The sequence below is a fragment of the Eulemur rufifrons genome, chromosome 23 (genome assembly GCF_041146395.1).
Source record: "Eulemur rufifrons isolate Redbay chromosome 23, OSU_ERuf_1, whole genome shotgun sequence".
Lineage (NCBI taxonomy): Eukaryota > Metazoa > Chordata > Mammalia > Primates > Lemuridae > Eulemur > Eulemur rufifrons.
The window spans coordinates 3,099,136-3,120,759 of record NC_091005.1 but is presented as its reverse complement, the minus strand read 5'-3'; the positions used below and the strand labels follow the sequence as shown (position 1 = coordinate 3,120,759).

General features: G+C 57.0%; 1 protein-coding gene across 1 annotated transcript; it reads right to left on the bottom strand.

The window, feature by feature from the left end:
• Nucleotides 1-7,414: 7,414 nt before the first annotated feature.
• KCNG4 (potassium voltage-gated channel modifier subfamily G member 4) lies at nt 7,415-18,618 on the bottom strand. The gene is made up of 3 exons (XM_069456641.1): nt 17,869-18,618; nt 7,559-8,284; nt 7,415-7,492 (listed from the first exon to the last, which is right to left on the bottom strand). The coding sequence occupies exons 1-3, from the start codon at nt 18,616-18,618 to the stop codon at nt 7,415-7,417; spliced, it is 1,554 nt and encodes a 517-aa protein (XP_069312742.1).
• Nucleotides 18,619-21,624: the final 3,006 nt, after the last annotated feature.

Below are 21,624 nucleotides of genomic sequence, written 5' to 3'. Positions count from 1 at the left end.
CCATGATGCAGTGTGTTACGATTTCATTCTTTTTATGGCCAATATTCCATGGTACGGATAGGCCACAGGCTATTAACCCATGTAAGTAGGCTTCTGGAAAAACAAATGTCTTAGCTCTGGAACACTGTCGTACAGAGAATTGTTACTCTTAACATCTTTGCAGGGAGAGGCGGACCCCACGCAGCCCATGTGGGGGTGCGCCTGCGTGGCCTGGAGCTTCCGGAAGGCAGTGAGCAGGGCCGGCTGCAGCACAGAGCGTGGAGCCAGACGGGCCAGGGTCCAATCCTGGATCCATCCCTGACAACCAGGTGAGCTTGGGATATTTATCTAAACCCCCTGTGCCTCAGTTTCTTCATCTGTAACGTGGGATGATAGTACCTTCCTCAGAAGGCTGCCGTGAGGACGAAGTGATGCTTGTGAAGTGGCAGGACAGGGCCTGACACCAGCCAACACCCGACAGACGCTGCAGTCGCCGCCCGGGTTGCTGCCCTGCACCCGTCTCCCTCTCTCTTTGGGCACCATGCCCCGATTTCTCTGGGAAACCTCAGCCTCCCCATTCCTAACCACATGGTTTGGGTGGGATTGAGCCTGTCTTCTGCTCCAGGGTGAGCCCTGACTCACATGAACCAATCAGTGTAGCGAGAGGGGTTGGCTCAAGGAGGTGCTCATAACTCACCCAGGACCAGTAAGACCCAAGGAAAGCACACGGTTGGGATTCTGGGGAAAAGAGAGTTTCTCTTGTCAGATATCTTGGTGGAGTGAGGGTGTGAGACTTGGAGCTTGTGCAGCCACGTTGTAGCCATGAGGAGAGCCTGAGGGTGAAGCTGGCATGCCCAGGGAGGCAGAGGGAAGAGGCAGCAAATCTAAGCTTGTTTGTTTGACATCGATGACATTGGCTCACCCCTGGATTAAGCCACACCTGAACTCCACCTGGATTTTCAGTTATAAGAGCTAGTAATTCTTTTGTTTGTTTGTTTGTTTGTTTGTTTAATGAAGTCTGAGTGGGGTTTCTTGAACTTGGAAACAAATCATTCCTAACTGGTATTTGTGGGTGTATTTTAGGGAGTGTCTAGAGCTGTTACCATTGGGGTGTTGGAATGGGAGTCTGTTAGGAGAGTTAAATTTACTTGTGTGCCACAAACGCTTGGCACTTTCCCCTGTGTATGTGGCTCCCAGAGTCCCCCCGGGGGCTTGAACTCCAGTTGCCCGTGGGGTTAGCAGGCCTGGTCACACCTCCTGTATGTAGGGCCTTCCTGCCCGGTCTCACTTCTCTCTCCCCTACCCGTGTGTCCTGGCATCTTCTTCAAGTAAGATGCCCACACTCAAATCCTTGTCCCGGGGGCTGCCTCTGGGGGAACCCCAAGATCTGGGAGAGCAAAGATGTACCTGTCAGTAGCCTGTCCAAATGTGGCCACCACCGCGCCCCCACGTACGGTTCCTCGGCCTCCTTCCTCCCTTGGATGTGTCTCAACTCCGCCCTCCTGTGTATCTGCGCCCTGCCATCCCACGGCCTGCCGACCTCCGCCCAGGGCAGCACGGGCGTCTGTCTCTCTTACACGCGTCCTGCGACGCTTGAACATCAGGCACGTGGCAGGTACCTAAGAAAAACTGCCCCAGAAACCAACCATCGCCCCACCCAGCTCCTGACTCCCCTTGGCGGTGGCCTTGGGTGGCCTGGCCCCTGCCACCTCCTTTCCAGGGGATCCTCCTACAGCCCCAAGGTCAACCCCTGGAGGCCTCAGGACTCGACTTGCCCCAACACACCAGAGAAACCACAGCATCGCTTCTTAATCTCGTTTAATGTTTCTCTTGGAGTTGCGCGGGGTGGGGGAGCCCCGAAAGCTTAGTCAGGCAGGTGCAAGGTGAGGGCGCCGGACTTGCCAGAGGGGATCTCATTTCAGGCTGGTCGCTGGCCAAGAACAATGGAAGCCTTTGGAAGCAGCGAGATTGGCTAATTTTAGCTCAGGGCGTCCAAATTCATTCTGAGTCGCGTCACGCGGAGCCCAGCGCTGCCCCGGCTGTGTTCCCCTTACGGCAAAGGTGAGTTACGAAAGTCACACTGCAGCCGGGCGGCTGACTCCACGGCTCTCCACGTGTCCTCGGGAAGCAGGTGCCGCGGAGGCAGAGCCGGGCTCAGGACGGACAGCTCTGGATGACAAGGAGGCCACGGGGCCCGCGGGAACGGCAGCTTCCCTTTGTTTTATTTTTAACCGACATCGTATCCCTGGAGGTGCCCCTTGGTTAGGCGTCAGATGCAGACCTCAACGCCGGACAGAGACGGTGCTGGGTGGGGGTCGGTGGCACAGAGCCGAGAGAGCCTGGGCTCCGGGTCCTGGCTTGGCCACCCCTGGCGGAGCGGCCCCTCCCTGGGCCTTCACACCCACACCTGTGAAATGGGCAGGATGGGGCTGGTGACCATCAGGGTCCTGTTAGCTCCGAGACTCTGTGAGGCCGGCCACGCCCTGAGCTGGCCAGGTGGAGAGAGACGATGTGCTCTGCGCCGTGGGGACACCTGCAAGGGGGACAGGCCGTCCTGCTCACAGAGGTGGCCAGCGAGTGCCTGGCCTGCTGGCCCATCCCGTCTGCCTGCCCGGGTGGGGGCCAAGCGTGACGGTGATTCTGTTTTTCCCTTGCATAACTTTAGGCCAGGCCAGCACTCCCCTGCCAGCGTCTCCTGGGGTCGCCTCCCAGATAAACGACTCGTAGGACATGGCACCCGGACGCGATGGCCCGAGAGGGACGCAGCCTCTCTTACGGAATGTCCTGGCCGGGAATGCACAGCCTGGGTCAGAGCACGAGGAAGCGTCCGACAGACACGGAATGAGGACACCCATTTAACAGAGGGCGTGTGCGCCGTATTCACCCACAGTTTCCATGTCATCCGCGTCAAAGAGAAGCTGTGGGAAAGGTCGGATGACAGGAAGCTAAAGCGGTAGGACAAGTAAACGTAGCATCCAGGGTACCCCATTCTAGGCTGGACCCCGAACTGGAGGGAAAGGGACGAGAAGGGACATTATTAGGTCAGCAGACGACACTGGGACAGACATTAGACTAGAGGAAAATATGGCATCGGGGTTAATTGTGCTGCAGTTGCGAACGGTCCTGTGGTCATGTCAGAGTGTCCTCGTCCTCGGGATCCACACACTCTCCAGCCTAAAGCGAGGGAACTGATTCGAGCAGGGGGACGGCGGCAAGGGGTCCTTTGAGAAGCTGATGGAATTGTTGGACACTTAGCACTTTGCAATGCTCCTACCCTCCTGAGGTTCATGGACCTCTGGAGCCTCATGGCAACTTCCAGCTAAGAATCCCCGGGCTGCGGTGGTGAGCCTCTGGTTTCCCCATTCTAGCGTGAAGGGCCGTGGTACCGAGATACGGGCTCCTTGCTCTCCAGCGGTTCAGAAAAACACACTATGCGTGCACAACACAAACACAGACAGAGCAAATGATAAAACAGATGCGGCAAAATGTAGGGGGGGAAAAAAAGGGTGTATTTGGGTGTTCCATGTGCTATTTTTGTTCTGGCAACTTTTTTGTGAGTTTGACATGTTTTCCAAATGAAATGTTTGCTTGGCGCCTGGTGATCTCCCCGTAGCGATGCTCATTGTTAGCATGTTGCTGTGAGGAAGAGGAGGGAGGCTGTTTCATGAGCTGCTGAGTGTGCCGAGCGCTGCAGCCGGGCACTTCTGGGGCAGGGGCTCGGGGGTGGGGGGGTGGCGGTGCCTGGGTGGGGTGAGTAGGAACGTGGTGGGCAGGTGGTGCGGAGAGATCTCAGTGAACTTGTATTCAAGCTTGAACTAAATGAGAACAGGAAGGTCCGGTGAGATTGATTTCCACGTCCCCTGTTATACAACATGCCTGGGACAGTCCAAGACAACCTTACTTACTCTGCTCAGAGTACAGTAAAGTGTTGCTATGATCTCTTGCATATTTTCCCCGAGGGCTTGGGCTCTGTTTTGGATGAGCCTAGGAGGTGCAACAGGATGTACTAGAAAAGAGTGTTCAGCTGGGAACTAGATGAACTGGCTGTGTGGCCCTGGGCAGGTGGCTTTCCCTCTCTGAGCCTTGGTCTCGCCATCTTAAAATGAGGCAGTTGGTTTACTTTAGAGCGTCTTATCCTTCTTGAGGGGTCGTTGATTCCTTTGAGAATATGATGACATCACTGGACACTGTACCCTTTGACGTGCGGGGGACGTGCGGGGGTCTCTGATGGAAGCTCCCTGCCTGAACTATGTTTTCCGATGGTACTTCCAGTTACCAACTTCTAAAGTCCCGAAAGCGATCAAAGTAGGGTCAACGGGTCCCCGGTACAGTCCTGGGTCAAGCCCCCTGTGTCCCTTTTGCTCCATCGGAGAATGAACTCCCTTCCCCAGCTGCACGCTGGCTACAGACACGCCAAACTGGTTTGTCCAGTTACCTCGGGAAGCCAAGTCTGCGACTCAACACGAAAATAGCTTGAAGTAAAGGGCCATTTTCTCTTCACTTTCAGTGGGCAGATGTCCGTCTTTGGCGACGGTCATGCCGTTGGCCTCAGGGAAAGCAAGCCCCTCTGGGAGCCCCAGGGCTCCCTTCCGCCAGTGGGGAGGAAGCAGCTGCCTCGTGACCTGTGGTCACCTGCGCCCCACTCGATCAGCACGAAGGAAAGGCATCTCTGCAAGGCTAGACTGGAGCAATTGGCACCTGTCTCCTGGGACGTTACCATGGAGAAAAAATAGAGCGTTTAATTAAGCCCCACATGTGAGCAATCAATTCCAATTTTCCACTGCTAATTTAGCAGAGAAGTTCAGCTGGGTGAACATTAAGACATTATAGAATCTCTCTCTTAATGTTGGCAACGGTTCACCTAATTTTGATCTTAAAGTTTTCCTTTAGCCCTGGCACACTTCTCTTGGGACGCCTGGTACGGGAAATGCAGGTGCCTGGGTAGAAGCCAGTTGCAGGGATGGGCGGGGCTGTAACTAGGAAGTGATTGCACCAGGCACACAGCACAGACAGGGTCTCCAGTAAGGAGGCGCAGATGCGGGGCCTGGGGTGGGCCCTAGGTCTTCCAGGGGCCGTGGCGGGTTCTTCCCTGGTTCCGTGGTGTGAGCTCGCCACCGCAGGTGAAGGGGCTGTGGCTGAGCGCTGGCTGGAAGGGGCGAAGGTGTCTAGACATTTGCGCATTCTGTTAAGCAACGTTATTTGCAAATGTTGCTCCCTGGGATGCAGAGCTCTGGCTGGTCTTCACCCACACGGCGGTCCCTGAGGGTGCTTTGGGGAACCCTCGTCAGAAAACAGATCTAGCCCACAGCTGCAGTTGACCGACAGGGGAAGGGGCCCTCCCGGTCACACAGGGAGTGGAGACCTGGGCCCCGGCAAGCTCCCAGGCCGTCCAGCCCCCGGTAAGAGTAAGCGGAAGGCTTTGAACTCTTGATATTTTTGCCTAAAAATAGTTATAAAAAAAGTTAGTCTGGAACAAAAGAATCATATGGCTGTTGTCCAAGGTGCCTGTGACGTGCTCACGAGACTGACGGTCACTTCGTGGAGCAGAGTGGCCGTCCAGGTGGGGATTTTATGGGGCACAGGGGCCTTCCTTGTGTGGTGGCCATGGGACCACTATGCAGAAAGCTAACTTGGGGACATGTCAGCTTGGGGACCGGGAAGTGCCCCGCTGACTCTTGGGGTTTAAAGGAACGGACACATGTGCCCGCATCAGCTGGGAGGAGCATGGGGGAGTCAGAGGAAACAAGGGCTTTCTGTGAGGGGAGCCGGATGCTGGGCTGTCCCGGGGCAGAGCCCCCGGCTGTGCTGCCGCCTGGCGTCGTGGTCAGGGGAGGACCGTGACTGCGCAAGGCAGGACGTCCCTAGAAACCAGCAGAAAGAACGAACTGCAGGTGACTTGCTGCCGTGATGAAATGCTGACTGCGCTCACGCGTAAACCCCATCCGGTCCGCGGGTCCCAAACCACTTCGCTGCCCCCATCTGCATCCTGGCGCACTTTCCCCAGGGGACGCGCAGCCAACGGTGAGCAACTGGGCGGGGCCCTGTCACTCTTGGGAAGTGTCATCGAGACATCTCCCAGGTGCGTTCTGCTGGGGAACACAAGAGACGCCAGCATTTGACACAACTGTGTACAGTTAATGACACAGAGGGGGCCCTCGTATCTTAGTCCCCATTCGAAACTGGTCTTGTCACATCCCCTCCCACCATCGTCTTCCTCCCCACGGTCTGTCCACGTCACCCCGTCTTCTGCAAAGCATTTGAGGCCCACCACCTTCTCACTGCGGCCCACCTTCCCAGCTTCGTCTCCCGGACACCCCCCCACACTCCAGCCCTCCTGCCTCTGGAGGCCTTTGGGAGCCAAGCACTCGGCATGCCGTGCTCCTTCCTGGCTAGTGTCGGGATCCACTGCTTCATCACACGGGACTCGGTTCTGCGTCTGCCTCCTGCCCGGATGTTAGCAAATGGACAGGTAAGTAAATAAATGCATTTAAGTATAAGCTAAGAATGTCTGCCCTCTGGCGTTAAGGGGCCTGGTCTGGGGAGCCAGCAAGGGGCAGACCCGACGGCTGCACTGTAGCTGGCGGAGCCCGTGGCACCTGACTGAGGACAAAAAGCCAAGGTCCCCGGCAACGCGGGAGGACCAGCAGCAGGAGCAGTTCTCTCAAGGGACAATGCAGAGACCCGGAAGAGTTCGCCTCTGCCAAGCGCAAGGACTAGGTCCTTGGGGAACATCCCACCAAGAGTCCAGCCGGCCGGAGGGCCTGCCCCGCCTGTGCTTGGGGCTTCTGGCCAGGTCCAGGTCCCAGGTGCATGGGGGGGCGGTGGCAGGCTTGTGGCCACAGCCTCCAACGTGGGATTTACCGCAAAAAGCCGAGCGCTGTCTTGGCTATGAGCTGCCGGAGCTGGCGGGGCGGCAGCCGCGCTGGGGACGTACGGCTGGTAGTGGGAGGCAGAGAGAACTTTTCAATCCCTGCGGAGCCCGTGGAAGGGCTGGGTGGGGAGATCTGATTGGAAGGGATTGCAGTGACTGGACCGTCTGACTTCTGGCAATGGTGTGGCCCAGGAGCGAGGGTCTTAGGGACACAGTGGGATTCTGTGGGTTCGATCCTCAAATGCCAGTGGTGACCAGAGTTCTGCAGGCATCCAGAGCCCAGCTGGGATGTCAAAGACTCTGCTGGGAAGGAAAAGAGAAACGAGGGCGACTGACCTAATCCAGCAGGACGGGGTGTGCTCAGGACATACAGGGAGAAGGGAAAAGGCCCCACGGGGCCAAGGATCACAAAGACTGAGCATCTTGGCCTTGTGCCCTCCCAGCTCGGGGAGTCCTCACTGGGGCTCTAGAAACACACCACCGGGTGGTCCACGCTGGCTGTTCCTGGGTGTGTGTCAGCCAAGGCGGCGGGCTGAGGGCACCGGGCTCATGAGGGGCTTTGAGTTACACGTGCACGACGGGCAAGGCGGGGCTCTCCGGGATCAGGTTGTTGACGTCATTCATGAGCTCGTGCTCAATGGCCTTGCTGGCGTCCAGGAGTTCACAGTCGCTGGCCGTGGTGGCATCCAGGAGTTCATGATCGCTGGCCACGGTGGTGTCCAGGAGTTCAAGATCACTGGCCGTGGGGGTGTTTTGGAGGCGCCTGAGATGAGCCTGGAGCTGTTCCTGCTCCTTCTTGAGCTCCAGGTAGGAGTGCGAGAAGGTGTGGAAGATGGACGTGGCCGGGAAGGCCATGATGAGGATCCCGCTCAGGATGCTGCTGAGGGCCACCATCTGGCCAGGCACGCTGCGCGGGACCATGTCCCCGTAGCCCACCGTTGTCATGGAGATGATGGCCCACCAGTAGGAGGCGGGGATGCTGGTAAACTCCAGGACCCGCCCGGACTCGTTCTCGGCCACGTAGACCAAAGGGGAGAAGAGGGTGACAGCCACGCCCAGGAAGAGGAGGAGGAGGCCGAACTCGCGGGTGCAGCGCCGCACGGTGAGCCCCAGCGTCTGCAGCCCCAGAGAGTGGCGGGCCAGGCGCATCACGTAGAGGATGCGCAGCGCCCGCAGCACGCGCAGCACCAGCCCCACCTTCTCCAGGTAGGAGCTGCCGCTCGGCCTCTCGCCGTCCTCCGGGGGCTCGTCGGACACGGCGAGTGACACATAGTACGGGGAGATGGCCAGGATGTCGATGATGTTCAGGGGCCCCTGGAAGAACTGGCACTTGTCCTGGGCCTGGACAAACCGCAGGCAGAACTCCAGGGAAAACCAGGCCACGCAGATGGTCTCCACGACGAAAATGTAGTAGCACTTTCGAGAGCATTCACCCTGGGGGAAAGAGGCAACAAAGGCAGGGTAGAGGGTGACCCGCACGGGGGCTGGAAATAGGTGAGGCGACGTCATGCTGAAAGAGCTTCTAGGTGTGTATCGATTGAGCTCCGTGCTGTGGACTTATTTGTCCACAAACATCTCTTTACGGTTTGCACGTTGCAGCTGGGTACGTAGCTGGGAGCTAACCGCCCCTTCTGGCCTCTCTTGCAGCTAGGTGTGGCCAGATGGCTAAGTGCTCACCTACGGGGTGGAAACAAGTGATGGGAACCACCTCTGGGTCCACGACTTAAGACACTGGTGTGAACTCCTACACACGCTTTCCGCACTTCTGGTGAGCTGGGACATCGCAGATGGGCCTGCACCCCAGCTCAGCGCGGGCAGATCGGACCCAGGCCCCAGGGGAGGATGGACACCACGGTGGGGAAAATCCAGGTCCCAGAACAGGAGCTGTCTGGTCACCTAGTTGCCTCACTTGGGGACCATTGCACGAGAGAGAAATTTTGTTCAAAGCCATTCTGTCTTGGGGCCTCTTTGTTACAGCAGCAGCCTCCGCCCTAACTGACACGAGCACCTCTCGGGGGCCGTGCACGGCTCTGCTGCCGTCACTTAAGCCACGTGGCAGTACGTGACCTCATTTGATGGCCCAGGAAATCGGTAACAGCAGTGAAATGACTTACCTGGGCGCACACACACAGTAGGTCATGGAGCTCGACCCCAGCCCAGGTCTCTTAGCCACTACACACTGTTTTGTAACTTCTTTGTCTACCAACCCTCGTTCATTTGGCCAACAAAAATGTATGGAGGGTCCACTGCGTGCCAGGCACTGTGCCAGGCTCTGGGGGCGCCATAACCAGAGAAGCAGACATCGCTTCCGGGAGGCGTGAAGGCCGGTGGGGCAGAGGAGGCTCCTGAGTCTCCGGAACAGCCCTGCGACGTGTGATTGCCGCTCTGCACACACAGCCTGTCTCCCCCGGCAGATCCCAGCACGGGGGGCGCTGTTCTGTATTTTGCTCCCCCTGTCCCTGCCTCCTAACAGAGCACTTCCACCAGCCCCGCTGCCACTCAGCTGTGGTCCTTGAGCACAAAGCATCAGACTCCTCCAGGAGCTTATTAGAAACTCAGAATCCCGGGGCCCCAGCCCACTGCACAGCATCGTAATCTGCATTTTAGCAAGACCCCCAGGTGACCTGTGTGCACGTCACGGTTCGCCATGTGGCTCTCGACCCTGGCTTCACATTAGAAACCCCTTGGGGACCCTTGAAACATCCGCTGCCCAGGTCGGGCTCACCGAGATTCCAATTTAACTGATCTAGGTTTGAGCTGAGCAGTAGAATTTTCCAGAAGCCCCACAGATGACCCAAATGTGGAGCCAGAATAGAGAACCTTGCTGTAAATATCACACATATACTTGATGGATGAGCATATGAATGACAGAAGCCAGTTGCCTGCGTAAAAAGCAAGATGTTGACAACTGCAGTTTTCTTTGGATTAAAATGCTCTCGGGTGGAAAAAGAAATTATTTCCGGTGCCTGGGCCCAGAGGAATCCTAAATTGAAATGTTCCTGATGTCTGGCCCCTGGAGAAAGAGTAACGGGCTAGACCATCCCAGTGTCGCCTGACTTCTCTCCGGTGCACCGCAGGGTGGGAGGCGGGCGCTGCCAAGGGGCGCAGTGCAGAGCACCCGTGGCCCAGTTTCAAGTCCCACCTCTTGCCCTTGCTCAGGCAGCTCACCTGTGCCCTCTAGACTCCAGCTCTCTACTCTGGGCGGGGCTGTGGTAATGAATGGAAAGGAAGCAGACACAGCCAGCAGGACGCTGCGCCCGGCAGGCACACAGTACCGTGTGGCTATTTTAACGCCACGATACTTTGGTCAAGACAATACCCTGGCTGGTCAGTACAAGGATAGCAACACCCTCCTCCTATTGCTGGATGTGACAAGAAGGTGAGAAAATTCTCCAACACGCTGAGAGGCCTTTACCACGACTGTCGCAGTTGGCTTCAGGATCCTGGAGGGCTCAGGAGTTTGGGGTCCTGATTCCCCAGTCCTGCTGCAGACTTGCTGTGTGACTTTGCAGGGGCCACTGCCCTTCTCTGTGCTTCGGTTTGCAGTGGAGAGGCTGGAACAGAATCACTAGTTCTTAATTCAGAACCCCCCAAGGTATTTGTTACAAATGCAGATTCTGGGGCCCCCAGCACAACATCAAAACCCTAAGTGGGGCTGCCCACGAATTTGCATTTTGACTCAGGGCTAGATTCTCCCTACAAGACTCTTCCTTTGTAGATGTTCTGGGAATTTTTCCCTGGGCTTAAGAGACTTGTAATCTGGGAATAACTTTTCGAAACCCATTACCCCACAGCTGAGGAAGGTGACTCCTGAGAGACCGAGAAGGTTCTGTTGGGCTCTCCCTCTGCCTCCCGGGTGGCGTTTGCATATTCAGGCCATGCACACCAGCTCCTCCTGCCGCAGCCGGCCTGCTGGCCGCCTCCCTGCACTGCAGCAGGGCCCGCTCTGCCGAGTCACCGCACGCACAGGCTCTGCTCTGCATCCCGGAGCCAGCCGCCCCCGCCGGTTCCTGCAGAAATGACCGCATCCGCGGCCGGCGTTGAGGTTGGGGGGGAATTTGTGGAGCTCAAGCTGAGGACGTAATTCCCAGCCTAGCCAATATTTGAAAAAACAAGAAAAAGGGAAAGGAAGAAAAGAAAAAATTATTCTTTCTCCCTTTGTGGAAGTTTCTAGGTGTATGTTGTAAGGAGGGCAAACAATTCATCCTGTCTGCCCCGGGTTTGAGCACAGAAAGTTCCAGGTCCTGGGAACACTGTCAGTGCCGGGCAATCCGGATGGTCTGTCACCCTGTTCATGGGCCTTGTCACCTGTGGGGTGAGGTGTGGTCTGATTCCTTCCCGGAGAGGGCCGGGGGCGTGAACGATGGAGCAACCCGGGCGCACCTCCCAGACCACGCGGAGAGCAGCAGCTGCAGTGGAACACGCGTGTAGGTTTCCATCTGTGGGAGCCCGAGAATGGCAAACCCATCTGTGGTGCACAAAATTGTCACAGCAGCGGCTGCCTCTGGGAGGGGGAGGGATCAACTGTGAGGGGCCGTGATGTTGGAGCTTTCTGGGGTCCTGGGAATGTTCTATAGGAACAGGGGTGAGAGTTACACGGGGGTAGCCATGGGTTAAATTGTACAGCTAAGATTTGTGCATCTCAAGGTATGCACATCTTACCTGTAAAACTGTGAAATACAAATGATAATAAGTGATTTGGGTGGAGAGAGGATGGAGAGAGAGAGGAAGCAGGAATGGCCAAATATTGTCCACTGTTGGAGCTGAGCTCTGAGTCCTTGGGGTTCATTATATTATTCTGCTTACTTTGCAAATGTCTGAAATTTTCCATAATGAAAAGTGAAAAAATAAAAAGAGAAGAAAATCAAAACTACAATGAGATGTGACTTCACATCCACCTGGACGGCTGGGATCACAAAGGCAGACGGTGGCAAGGGCTGGAGAGATTGTGGAGAAGTCGGAAGCCACGTGCACAGCTGGTGGGACGCAAGACGGTGAGTTCTGTGCAACGCGGTCGGCACGTGCTCAGAAGGTCAAACCTTCTTCTAAAGTGACTGTCCGTCCCCGCAATTCCACTCTCGTGCACAGATGTCTGCAGCAGGATTATTCATAGTAGCCCCAAGGTGGAAACAACCTAAAAGTCCATCAACAAGGAATGTGGCACAGCCACACAATGGACTATCAGTCGGCCCTAGAAAGGACTGGAGCAGAACACGCTACAGCGTGGAAGAGCCTTGAAGACGCTATGCTCAGCGCAAGAAGCCAGAGACGCAACCCGCAGTGTGACTCCAGGTGTATGCACTGTCCAGAGCCCGCACATCCACAGGGACAGAAAGCACATGTGTGGTTGCGGGGGCTGGGGGAAGGGAGACTGGGGGGTGGCCGCTAGCGGGTGTGGGAGTAACCTGGTGCTGATGGCTGAACAATCAGGAACACACTAAAGCCGCTGAACTGTACACCTTCAAAGGGCATCGTATGTGCGATATATTTTTATAAAAAAGAATCCAGCGTCCGAGTCTGAGGTGGCCAAATAGTCCCAGGTGAGGCAGGGGGTGGGGTCCTGCCCAGACCCCTTCCCCGCAGCGCCAGAGCAGGGCACAGCCGCTGCCCCAGGGTCTGTCTGGACAGGCTGCTGGGCAGACGGCTGCAGGTGCCGCCAGGGCCAGTGCTGGAAGTTCCGACCGGGAGGGTCTCACGGCCGGCAGTCTTGACCTTGGAGCCATCCTGGCCTCCTGCCCTTCACAAGCCCCTCTGCACCCCCCTTCTGGACGTGGCCCTTCTCACTTCTGTGGCAGTTCTTGGGCTCCCTGCTGTCCCCACTGCTGTTCTGGGCAGCTCAGGCCTCCGGCCCTCTCCTCCCTGCTGCTGAGAATGTGCATGTGGGCCTCCTGCCCCGGCCTCGGCCCGCTGTTTGCTCTGAGACTGTCCCGGGACCTGGACGTGCTGACTCACTGTCCCCGGCTCCTTCCTCCGGGGCTGTGGTGACGATTAGGCCTGGAAACAGGGGAATGACTAGCCCAGGGCCAGGTGCCCCACAGGGCTCTGATGCGTGTCTGCTGACCCCACATCTCACAGCGGCCGTCCTACACCAAGGGCAGAGCACATCCCATCACCTCCATGCTGGTCACCGAAGGCAACACCTTAGGGACCCCCAGCTCCTAGCACAGGCCTGCCCGGGCCCGGGCTCTCGCATGTCTGGGTGGCGGCCTTTGCGCTGGGCCTTGCGGAGGGCTGGGAGTCGGACCGTGGAGATGGGGGGGCTGTGACGGGGCGGAGGGAACAGTGAGAACAGCAGCGGGACAGGCGGGGCCGGCCCAGGAAAGAGGGTTTCTTTTTGGCTGGGACACAGGGAGACTCAGCTGGGAGGAAACACCCCCCAAAACAACAAAAGCAGGATAGGAGGCATTCACTAGAGCAATCACCAAATGTCAGCGAACACAGAAGCTACAGAGAACGGGGCAGTCCCTTCTGTGACTCCTGATCCAGGAACGGAGGAGGAGGGGGAGGGGGAGGCGGAGGGGGCTGGCTCGCGGGGCGGGGGGGGGGGGGGGGGGAGGTGGGAGCAGCGGCCGGAAGGGGATTGCTTCCGGGGAGGGGCCCGGGAGTCCCGCCTGGTCTTTTAAAAATCTCCCTCCGCGCCCCCCTCGTGTAGCTCCCCGTCCTGGCGGGTGCGGAGGCTGCCACAGCACAGCCTGTGCGGGAAAGCGAGAACCGCGGGTCCCACCCGCTGACCCCGCCACGGCTCTGCCGCCCCGCGGCTGCAGCAGGGTGCGCACGCCTCCTTGGCCGTGTCTCCGAAAGGCCCAGCAACACGGGGGCAGGGATGGAATCTAAGGTGGGAAGAGACGAGTGGGCGCTGGCGGGGCTGGATAGGAGAGTGGTTTGTGCCCGTGCTCCTCGCGCGGCGCAGGGGCTCCAGCCCGGAGCGGGCCCTCGGGAAGGACGTGCTGAGTGACGCGAGAGGGGAGAACGGGGGCGTGGACGGAGAAGACAGTGAGTGTCCCCTCTGTGCTGCACCAGGTAAGCAGGCTCCGCCTCGGTCCTCACTGCGGCCCTGCGAGCCGGTGTTATCACCCTGCTTTATCGGTGGGGAAACGGAGGCGCGAGGAAAGGCAAGGACGCATCCAAGCAAAGAGCCTGTAGCAGCGGAGCTGGGATCCGACCGGGGCTGGCAAACTAAAGGTCGGGGCTCCTTCCGGGACACGCTGCTGTCGCAGTGGTTGGGACGGCTCAGTGGCAGCGAAGGGGAAGAAGGAGGTTCGCTGCAGCTGGCCAGTGGCGTTCAGCCTCCCCCGGAGGGAGGGAAAGGCGCCAAGGCCACGTGGAAAGGGCGGGAGGGATGAATGGCAGGGTGGACACGAAGACAGAGGAAAACAAAGACCCTGGGAAGCTGCAGCAAAGAGGCCAGGACAGGGGACTGCAGGTGCCCAGAGCGGGAGGACGCCAGGGACCAGGGAGTCCAGCTCCTCACAGTCAGGAGACTGGAGTCCAGTGGGTGACGCGACCTGCCCTGGGCAGTCGGGACTAGATTCGAGTCCTGCTATTGAAGGGGCAGGAGCCCTGGGAACAGAGTCCTGGCCCGGGTCTCAAGCCTGTCCTGTCCCCTGGAGGTGGGGGTCTTTGTACTGTGTGTTTGCACCTCGACTGTAAAACGGAGCCAGCCACCAATGGTGACCCGAAAAACAAACCGTGGCTGTACGTACAGTGGCTGTTACTTAGCTGTAGGGAAGAAGGAAGCGCTGCTCTGTGCTACTGCGTGGGGGACCCTGAGGACGTCATGCTGAGTGGAGGGGCCAGACGTAGAAGGCTGCACATCACACGACTCCGTTTCTATGAGTCGTCTGGAAGAGATACGGTCATAGAGCCGGAAAGCAGATGGCTGGCTGCCAGGGGCCGGGGGAGGGGAATGGGGGAGGGGATGGGGAGGAACGGGGGAGGGGAATGGGGAGAGACCGCTCAGTGGGTACAGGCCTTCGTCTGGGGTGATGAGAAAACGTTTTGGAACCAGATAGAGGTGGGGGCTACGGAGCACTGTGGATGTACCACGTCCCACTGAATTGTTCACTTTAAGATGGTCGGTTTTAGGTCACGTGAACGGCAACTCAATCTAGAACGTGGAGCAGGGACGCTCAGAGTACAAGGCCGGAGACGGTGAGTCTTATCTCCAAACCGAGAAGGGCCTCGGAGGCAGCCAGCGGCTGCTGCTGAGCAAGGGACAGTTTGGGCGTCTGGCTGGCTGTCAGCGCACACCTAACCGACGGCGATGACCTGCAGTCGTCCAGCACCCGCGTGTGTCAGCACTGTCCCAGCCGCTTTATAAATCACTCCTGTCATCCTCACCATGAGCCCTTCAGGAAAGTGCCAACAGCATCCTCATTTCACAGATGAGGAAACTGAGGCTCAGGGAAGTTAAGTGGTTTTCCCAAGATCACTGGGTCAGTAAGGGGTGAGGCTGAGATTCCAGCCCGGGGCATCTGTCGTCTGCACTGTCACGCTGGACAGACGAGCACTTTACAGAGTCCGGCTGTCTCAGAAGCACGCAGGGCCGCCAAGGGTGTAGACTGGAGTTGGAGTGGCCCAGAATTGAATGGCAGTGTTGGTGTCGTGTGGTCGTGGGGGGTCGGGTTTTAGAGCCAATCAGAGGTGAGCTCAAATCCTGGCTCTTCCACTTACTAACTGTGAGCTTAGGAAAGTGATGGAACTCCCCCAGGCCTCAGTTTCTTCATCTGTAAAATGGAGGTAGCAGTCTCAGTCACTTCCCAGTACCGCTGGAAGGATTACGTCAGCCCGTGGTGTCAGATGCCAGCCTCTCGGTGGGAATGAATCCCCCAGCAATCCAGAACTTTCAAGTTCCGCGTGCGTCTCAGAGGTGCTGGGGCGTTTGGCTTGGCCCTTGCTGTCTGCGCTGCCTCCTCCCCCTCCATTTTAATTCGAAATCTCAGGCACAGACCTTTGACCCACTATCAAGTTTACTCCAAGGACATTGGGAGACAAGTTAGAAAAAGAAAACGTAAATCTGCTTTCTGGAGTGTGCTCTGACCCTCCAACCTCGTTTCTGATAGAGCAGCTCTGTGGGCTGTATCTACCCCTACCCCCGGGGCATTAATTCATCTGCATGGATCCCCGCGGGGCCACTTGGGACGACGTGGCCCCCACACTGGACGGGCACGGCCTGTCCCCAGAAGCAGCTGGCCAGTGTTCTCAGACTAACGTCCCCTGGGGGCAACTATGGAACACTGGGGACAGCACATCGCCTTTTTATGAAAATGTAAGGCCGTGGTCAAGACCGCCCGTCCTCAGCCTCCCTGGTCTCTGAATTATTATCTACACAGGAAACAGGCACCCCGGGCACACTCGGAGTCGGTCTCACGAGGGAGCAAGCAGAGACGTCTCGCAGCTGAGCAGGGCAGAAATCCCTTTTATCCCAGGAGGGCACACAGCTGCCGGGTTCTGCGGCTCCGACTTCGGGCTGCCCAGTTGCAGGCCTGTCTCCCACTCTAATTTGATTTCCCGGGTCACCGTTAAGCCAGGCCTGGGATCAGACCCTTCGTAATTTTCAAAGCATTAGGTTTGCAAAGATCTTGGCCCTTCGCCCCTACCGATCCCCTCCCTCTCCACCGCCTCTGAGAGGGACAGCCTGTGGCCACCAGGGGTCTTCCCTTAGCCAGGGGGACCAGGGGCACTTAGGGAGCAGAGTAAGGAAGTCACTTATTTTGCCTTAATCTTTTCACTGCAGAGTCCATGGGTAAGTATTTCTGCGAGTACGCAGGCTCGTAAATCACATGCTTTTGTGCTAAAAAGAAAGAGAAAATTCCTATAGTCTTCTCCATGGGAAAACAAGCTGTTGGAAAGTCCAAATATTTTGGGTTTTTTTTTTTTAGGACAAGACAAATTTGACTCAACAAATACTGATTGAGAGCCTACTGTGTGCGAGCAAGGCACGGGCTGGTTCTCCATCTAAGTCCTTTCTGTCTGGAAAGTTCTCTGATCCTCCTGTCTTGCCCCGGGGTTTGTCTCTCAGGGAAGGGACCTGCGGTGAACCGGCAGCTGCTGTGAGCCGTGTGCGGAGCGTGGTGTGTTTCATCTGTCAGCGCGCTCCGGCTGCCGTGGTGTGGTTGGGGCGTGGGGAGCCCTGGAGGAGTGTAGCGCAGAGACGGCAACATTTTACATTAGGAAACAATTCAGCTCTCTACGTGAAGCTCTTCCCTGACACTCTCGACAAAATGCCATGTTTCTCTTTCACCTCTCAGGCCACCTGGTTGGGGGGTGGGTGGTCTTGGGGTCTCCTCTCCAGCTCCCTAGAAAGAGAGTGCAGGAGTGGACAAGCGCATCCCTGTGCTCTGCCCTCCTGGGCCAGGGTCATTGCACATCCGCTCGTCCCTGAGTTTCCATCCAGTGAGACTGGCTGAGACACTCAGCACCGCAGGGAAACTGAGGCAGAGAACCTTTGCCATGATCCGCATCTTTACTATGTAACTCCGAGGAGACTAGACATCCTGTGCCTCAGTTTCTTCATCTGAAAATGGAGCCAGGGTGCCCAGGAGAATGTTAGCTCAAGAAAGCAGGAATCTGGGGCCTGGCCTCGTGCTTGGCACAAAGCAGTTGCTCAAACACGTGTTGAGTGCACTGAATGCATCAATCTTTGCAGCAGTGTCGCCCATTTTACGGAGGAGGAAACTGAGGCTCAGAGAGGTGAAGCGACTTGCCCACAGTAGCAGAGCTGGGAGAGGTGAGGCTGGGCCTGTGGGGCCACTGGGATCAGGCGTGGCTTTGTCAACATCCAGGGTTCGCTATCAGAGCCAGGGCGTGTAATGACTTTGGTGGGTCTCGAAAACAAACATAAAAATCTATCATTTACGACAGTGGTGGTCTAAAAATGAATATAATCCGTGCTGGATAATATTCACTGTTTTCTCCTAATTTTAAGAAACGAAGACATTTTCGTGGGCCCCTAGGAAGACATCTGGGGCCTGGGCAGCACCCGCGGTGGCGCGTCGGCCCGATCGGAGGCCACTCACCTTGTCCTCCTCGGCCCTGAGATCCGGCATGGTGCTCACGCACAGGCTGACGGCCGTGGTGGCCACGAAGAGGATGGAGAGGCACGCGAAGACCTTCCCGGGCAGCCCGGACTGCGGGTTTTCCACCATGTCGCGCAGCCGGTGCATGCAGAGCCCCCAGCGCGAGGTGTGCGCGGCGGGCACGCGGGCCTCCCCGCGCCGCCGCAGCGCCTCCTCCCTGCGCAGCTCGGCCAGCTCCTCCAGCCTCTGCAGCAGCTTCCGCAGGCAGCACTTCTCCAGGTTGGCTTCCTCGATGCCCCAGTAGGTCAGCTCCTCCTGGAAGGACAGCGCGCACATCTCCTGCAGGAGCACCAGCTTCCCGGCCGCCAGGAAGCTCACGATCACCCCGAAGGCGCTGGGGCTCCTGTCGAAGAAGAACTCCTGGTTGTCCTCGTCGTAATCGTCGCAGAGCTGCGTGATCTCCTCGTAGCTGCGGCAGAGCCTGAGCTTGCTCAGGCGGCTCAGCGGGAACTCGTCCAGCGTGCTCCAGGGAAGGAGGTACCTCCTGCCCCCGACGTTGACCAGGATCTCCTTCCTCAGGTCCGCTGCCGGGGAGGCGTCCAGGGCGCCCACCTTCCGGACCCTGCGGTAGTAAAGGCCCTTGAGGGACGGCATCTCCACGGGGCCAGGCAGGAGCTGACTCAAAGGGCTGCAGGAACCGTGGTGATGGTGTCTGGGACGCAGGCGCCTGGCTCTGGAAGGCGTGGGCATCGCGGAAGACGTCTCTGCCGCGGAGCAGTGGGTTTACCCATCTGACGCCCAAAGGGAAAAGGGCAAGAAAACAGAGGGGAAATCAGGCTCAGGGCAGAGCCCCAGATCTCACTAATTAGACGTGCTCACGTGTGCTTTCTTGCAACTGCATCCGCATCATTCATTCTTGTAACTCATTCAACACATATTTATTGGGCACCTACTATGTGCTTGGGATACATCAGTGAACAAAACCCTTCCCCTGTGGAGCATGTGCTTATATCTTAGAAAAATCTCTCTGGAACGAGCACGGCATGGATTGGGACTTGAGTAATTCGATGCTGAGGCAGGGAAGTCAGAGCTGTGTGGTCTTGGGCATGTGGCTTAACCTCTCTGACCTCAGGATCATTCAATTAAACGACAAGACTCACATCAACTTTGCAAGGCACAGGTGGTAGAAAGAGCGCTGAAAAATATTGGCTCTCCCGGGCCTCACCACAATGCAACACATCAATGTAGCAAAACTGCATTTGTCTCCCATGAATATATACAAATAAAAAAATGTTTTTAGAAAAGAGTGCAGGCTCTCAAGTTCACTTCCAGCTTCCAACCCCCTACGGACTGCCACCACAGGTGGGATGCTCAGTCCCTCCAGGCCCTTCACTTTGTACGACAGGGGCAGTTTGAGTGCCCACATTGTAGGGCCCGGTGAGGGTTACACACAGTGCTATACAGACTGTGTGTGGATAACACTTACAGACGCTTCTGATGTGCCGGGTTTCCCCTAATTAGCTCATCTTGACAACCTCACGAGGTAGACTTTAGTAGCAGCTCCACCTTACAGATGAGGAAACTGAGGCACAGACACAAGGTTAAGTGTCTTGCCCATTGTTTAGCAAGCACCTGACATCCAGGAAAGTTCGGGGAGGGCCAGTTATTGAAGGTTGGAGGAGACCAGGAATGTGACGGTGCCGAGCACAGCATCTACCTCTTGGGGGCCGGGGGGAGTCCCACAGCCCTTGCCTACCCCTTCTTGTTTGCATTCTCACTGGGAGGACTTTGCTAGGAGGGGGAGGAACATTTCGTACTTTCAGTGACAGTGCCCCTCCGTGTTCACTGCTTGCCCCAGCCACCCTTGCTGTGTGACCTTGAGCCAGTTACTCCCCTTCTCTGGGCCTCCGTCTTTCATCTGCAGAATGGAGGGGCCTCTAATGCTCTCTCCATTTCAGACCTATTTGGGGCACTTGGCTTAGAATAAGCCCTTTAGATTTAGCTCATTCTTATATTTTTGAAAATCACTTCCAAAATATTTCTCATCCTCAGATCCTGCAAGCATTCCTTGTGCTATTCCTGCTAGCCAAAGCCATTCCCAAAGCCTCTGTAACCCTACATTTCAAGATGCACTCCAATCAGGAGCAAAACCTGGCAGCTGAATGGAATTAAAAGTTCCTCTCCATTTCAGAGCCAGCTGGATTCCAGGGGACGGTGAAGAGTGAATCACAGCCTGTTTCACACTTGCCCCTCACAACGTTCTGTTATCTGCAAGCATTACTTCCTTCACAGTGTATGCCCAGGGAGGGTGAGTAGCCTGCAGAGAGAAGAGTATTTTGAAACCCAGGGAGCCCTTCCCAACCTTTCTCATTTGCCAAGTGCAAAAACTAAGATCCAGAGAGTTGAAGTGACTAGTCCAAGGTCACACAGCAAATCCAAATCCAACCCAAGACTCTGTCACCCAGCCTGGGGCTCGTCTCAGAGCCCCAAAACTCCCTTTTCTGCGTTCACTGAAGAAACCCAGTTTTGCAATCTACAGTTCCCCAAGAGCTGGCAAACAAAGCTCCTTCCAGAGCACGGGAAAGAATTCACTGGAAACGTACTTTTGCTAAGCATTTTACCAGCATCTGCCCCTTCCTGCAAGCCCCCACCCCCCAGCAAGCACCAACTTCTTCTCCTGAAGTTTGACTCACCCTCTTGTCTCAGGGAGCCCGTTTCCAGCTGTTTCTCTGTCGGGCACGGGGAGCCCATGTCTCGGTGCCCAGGAAAGACACAGGTTTGTGGTGGAGATGAAAGGGAAGGAAAAAACCCCAAGCACAGCAGTTTCTGGCAGAGTTAGTTTCCAGTCTGTCTTCCTGTGCCTCCTCCAGAAACCAGAAGTTCATTCATTCTGCATCTCTCTCTCCAGCAGCTGCCGGAGAGCCCTGGGGGAGTGGGGTGGGGTTTTTTAAAGGACCCAAAAGCCCCTTTCCTTGTGAGAGGCGAGGCTCTGGGGATCCTTGCCAGGAGGGAGCTGGGTCGGCTGTCCTGCTTCAGCGGTGGACTCTGCACTCCAAGTCCCACAGGGACAGCCAGTGTGGTCCTGCAAGGGAAGGGAGGGGGGAATGGGAAGGACTTAGAAATAATCTCTCCATCAGCCGGCAGCAGGCGGGAGCAGCAGCAGCCGCTGCGCTGCCAACCGCTTGGGAGGCGAGGGGAGCAGCCCTCCCTCCCCGCCAGGGAGGAGCACAACCCGGGAGGGACAGAGGGCAACTAGGGGCCGGGGGCATCCGCAGCTACCTGTCCCCGGGCACCCTGGAGGCTCCTCCGGCTGTGCTGCTGATGGTGAGGTAGCAGAGGCAGCAGGCAGCAGGGGAACTTTTTGCTGCTTTTCGCCGGCACCGGCCTGGGGCAGGTGCAGACAGAAGCCCAGCCTCTGCGTCCTGGGTGGGAATTTAGGAGGCTGCATTACGGACTAGGCATAGCAAGAGGTGTGAGCAAGCTCGGGATTCACACACACCTGGCTCCCTGGCTCCCAAGGGAAAGGCTGGGTGACCTTGGGCAGGTGAATTAGTGCCTCTGAGCCTCAATTTTCTTGTTTATAAAACATATAGGGATGAGAGGGGATTCAGGGGGGTCAGTCAGAACCCCGAGAGCAAGTGCCTATTGCGGGTTCAATTGTATGGTCAGGGTGAGAGGAAGAGGCAATGGTCTAGGGCCTGAGTGTTAGCTTCAGCTCTGCTCTGCCATGCTGTGTGACCTTGGTCAGTCACTTCA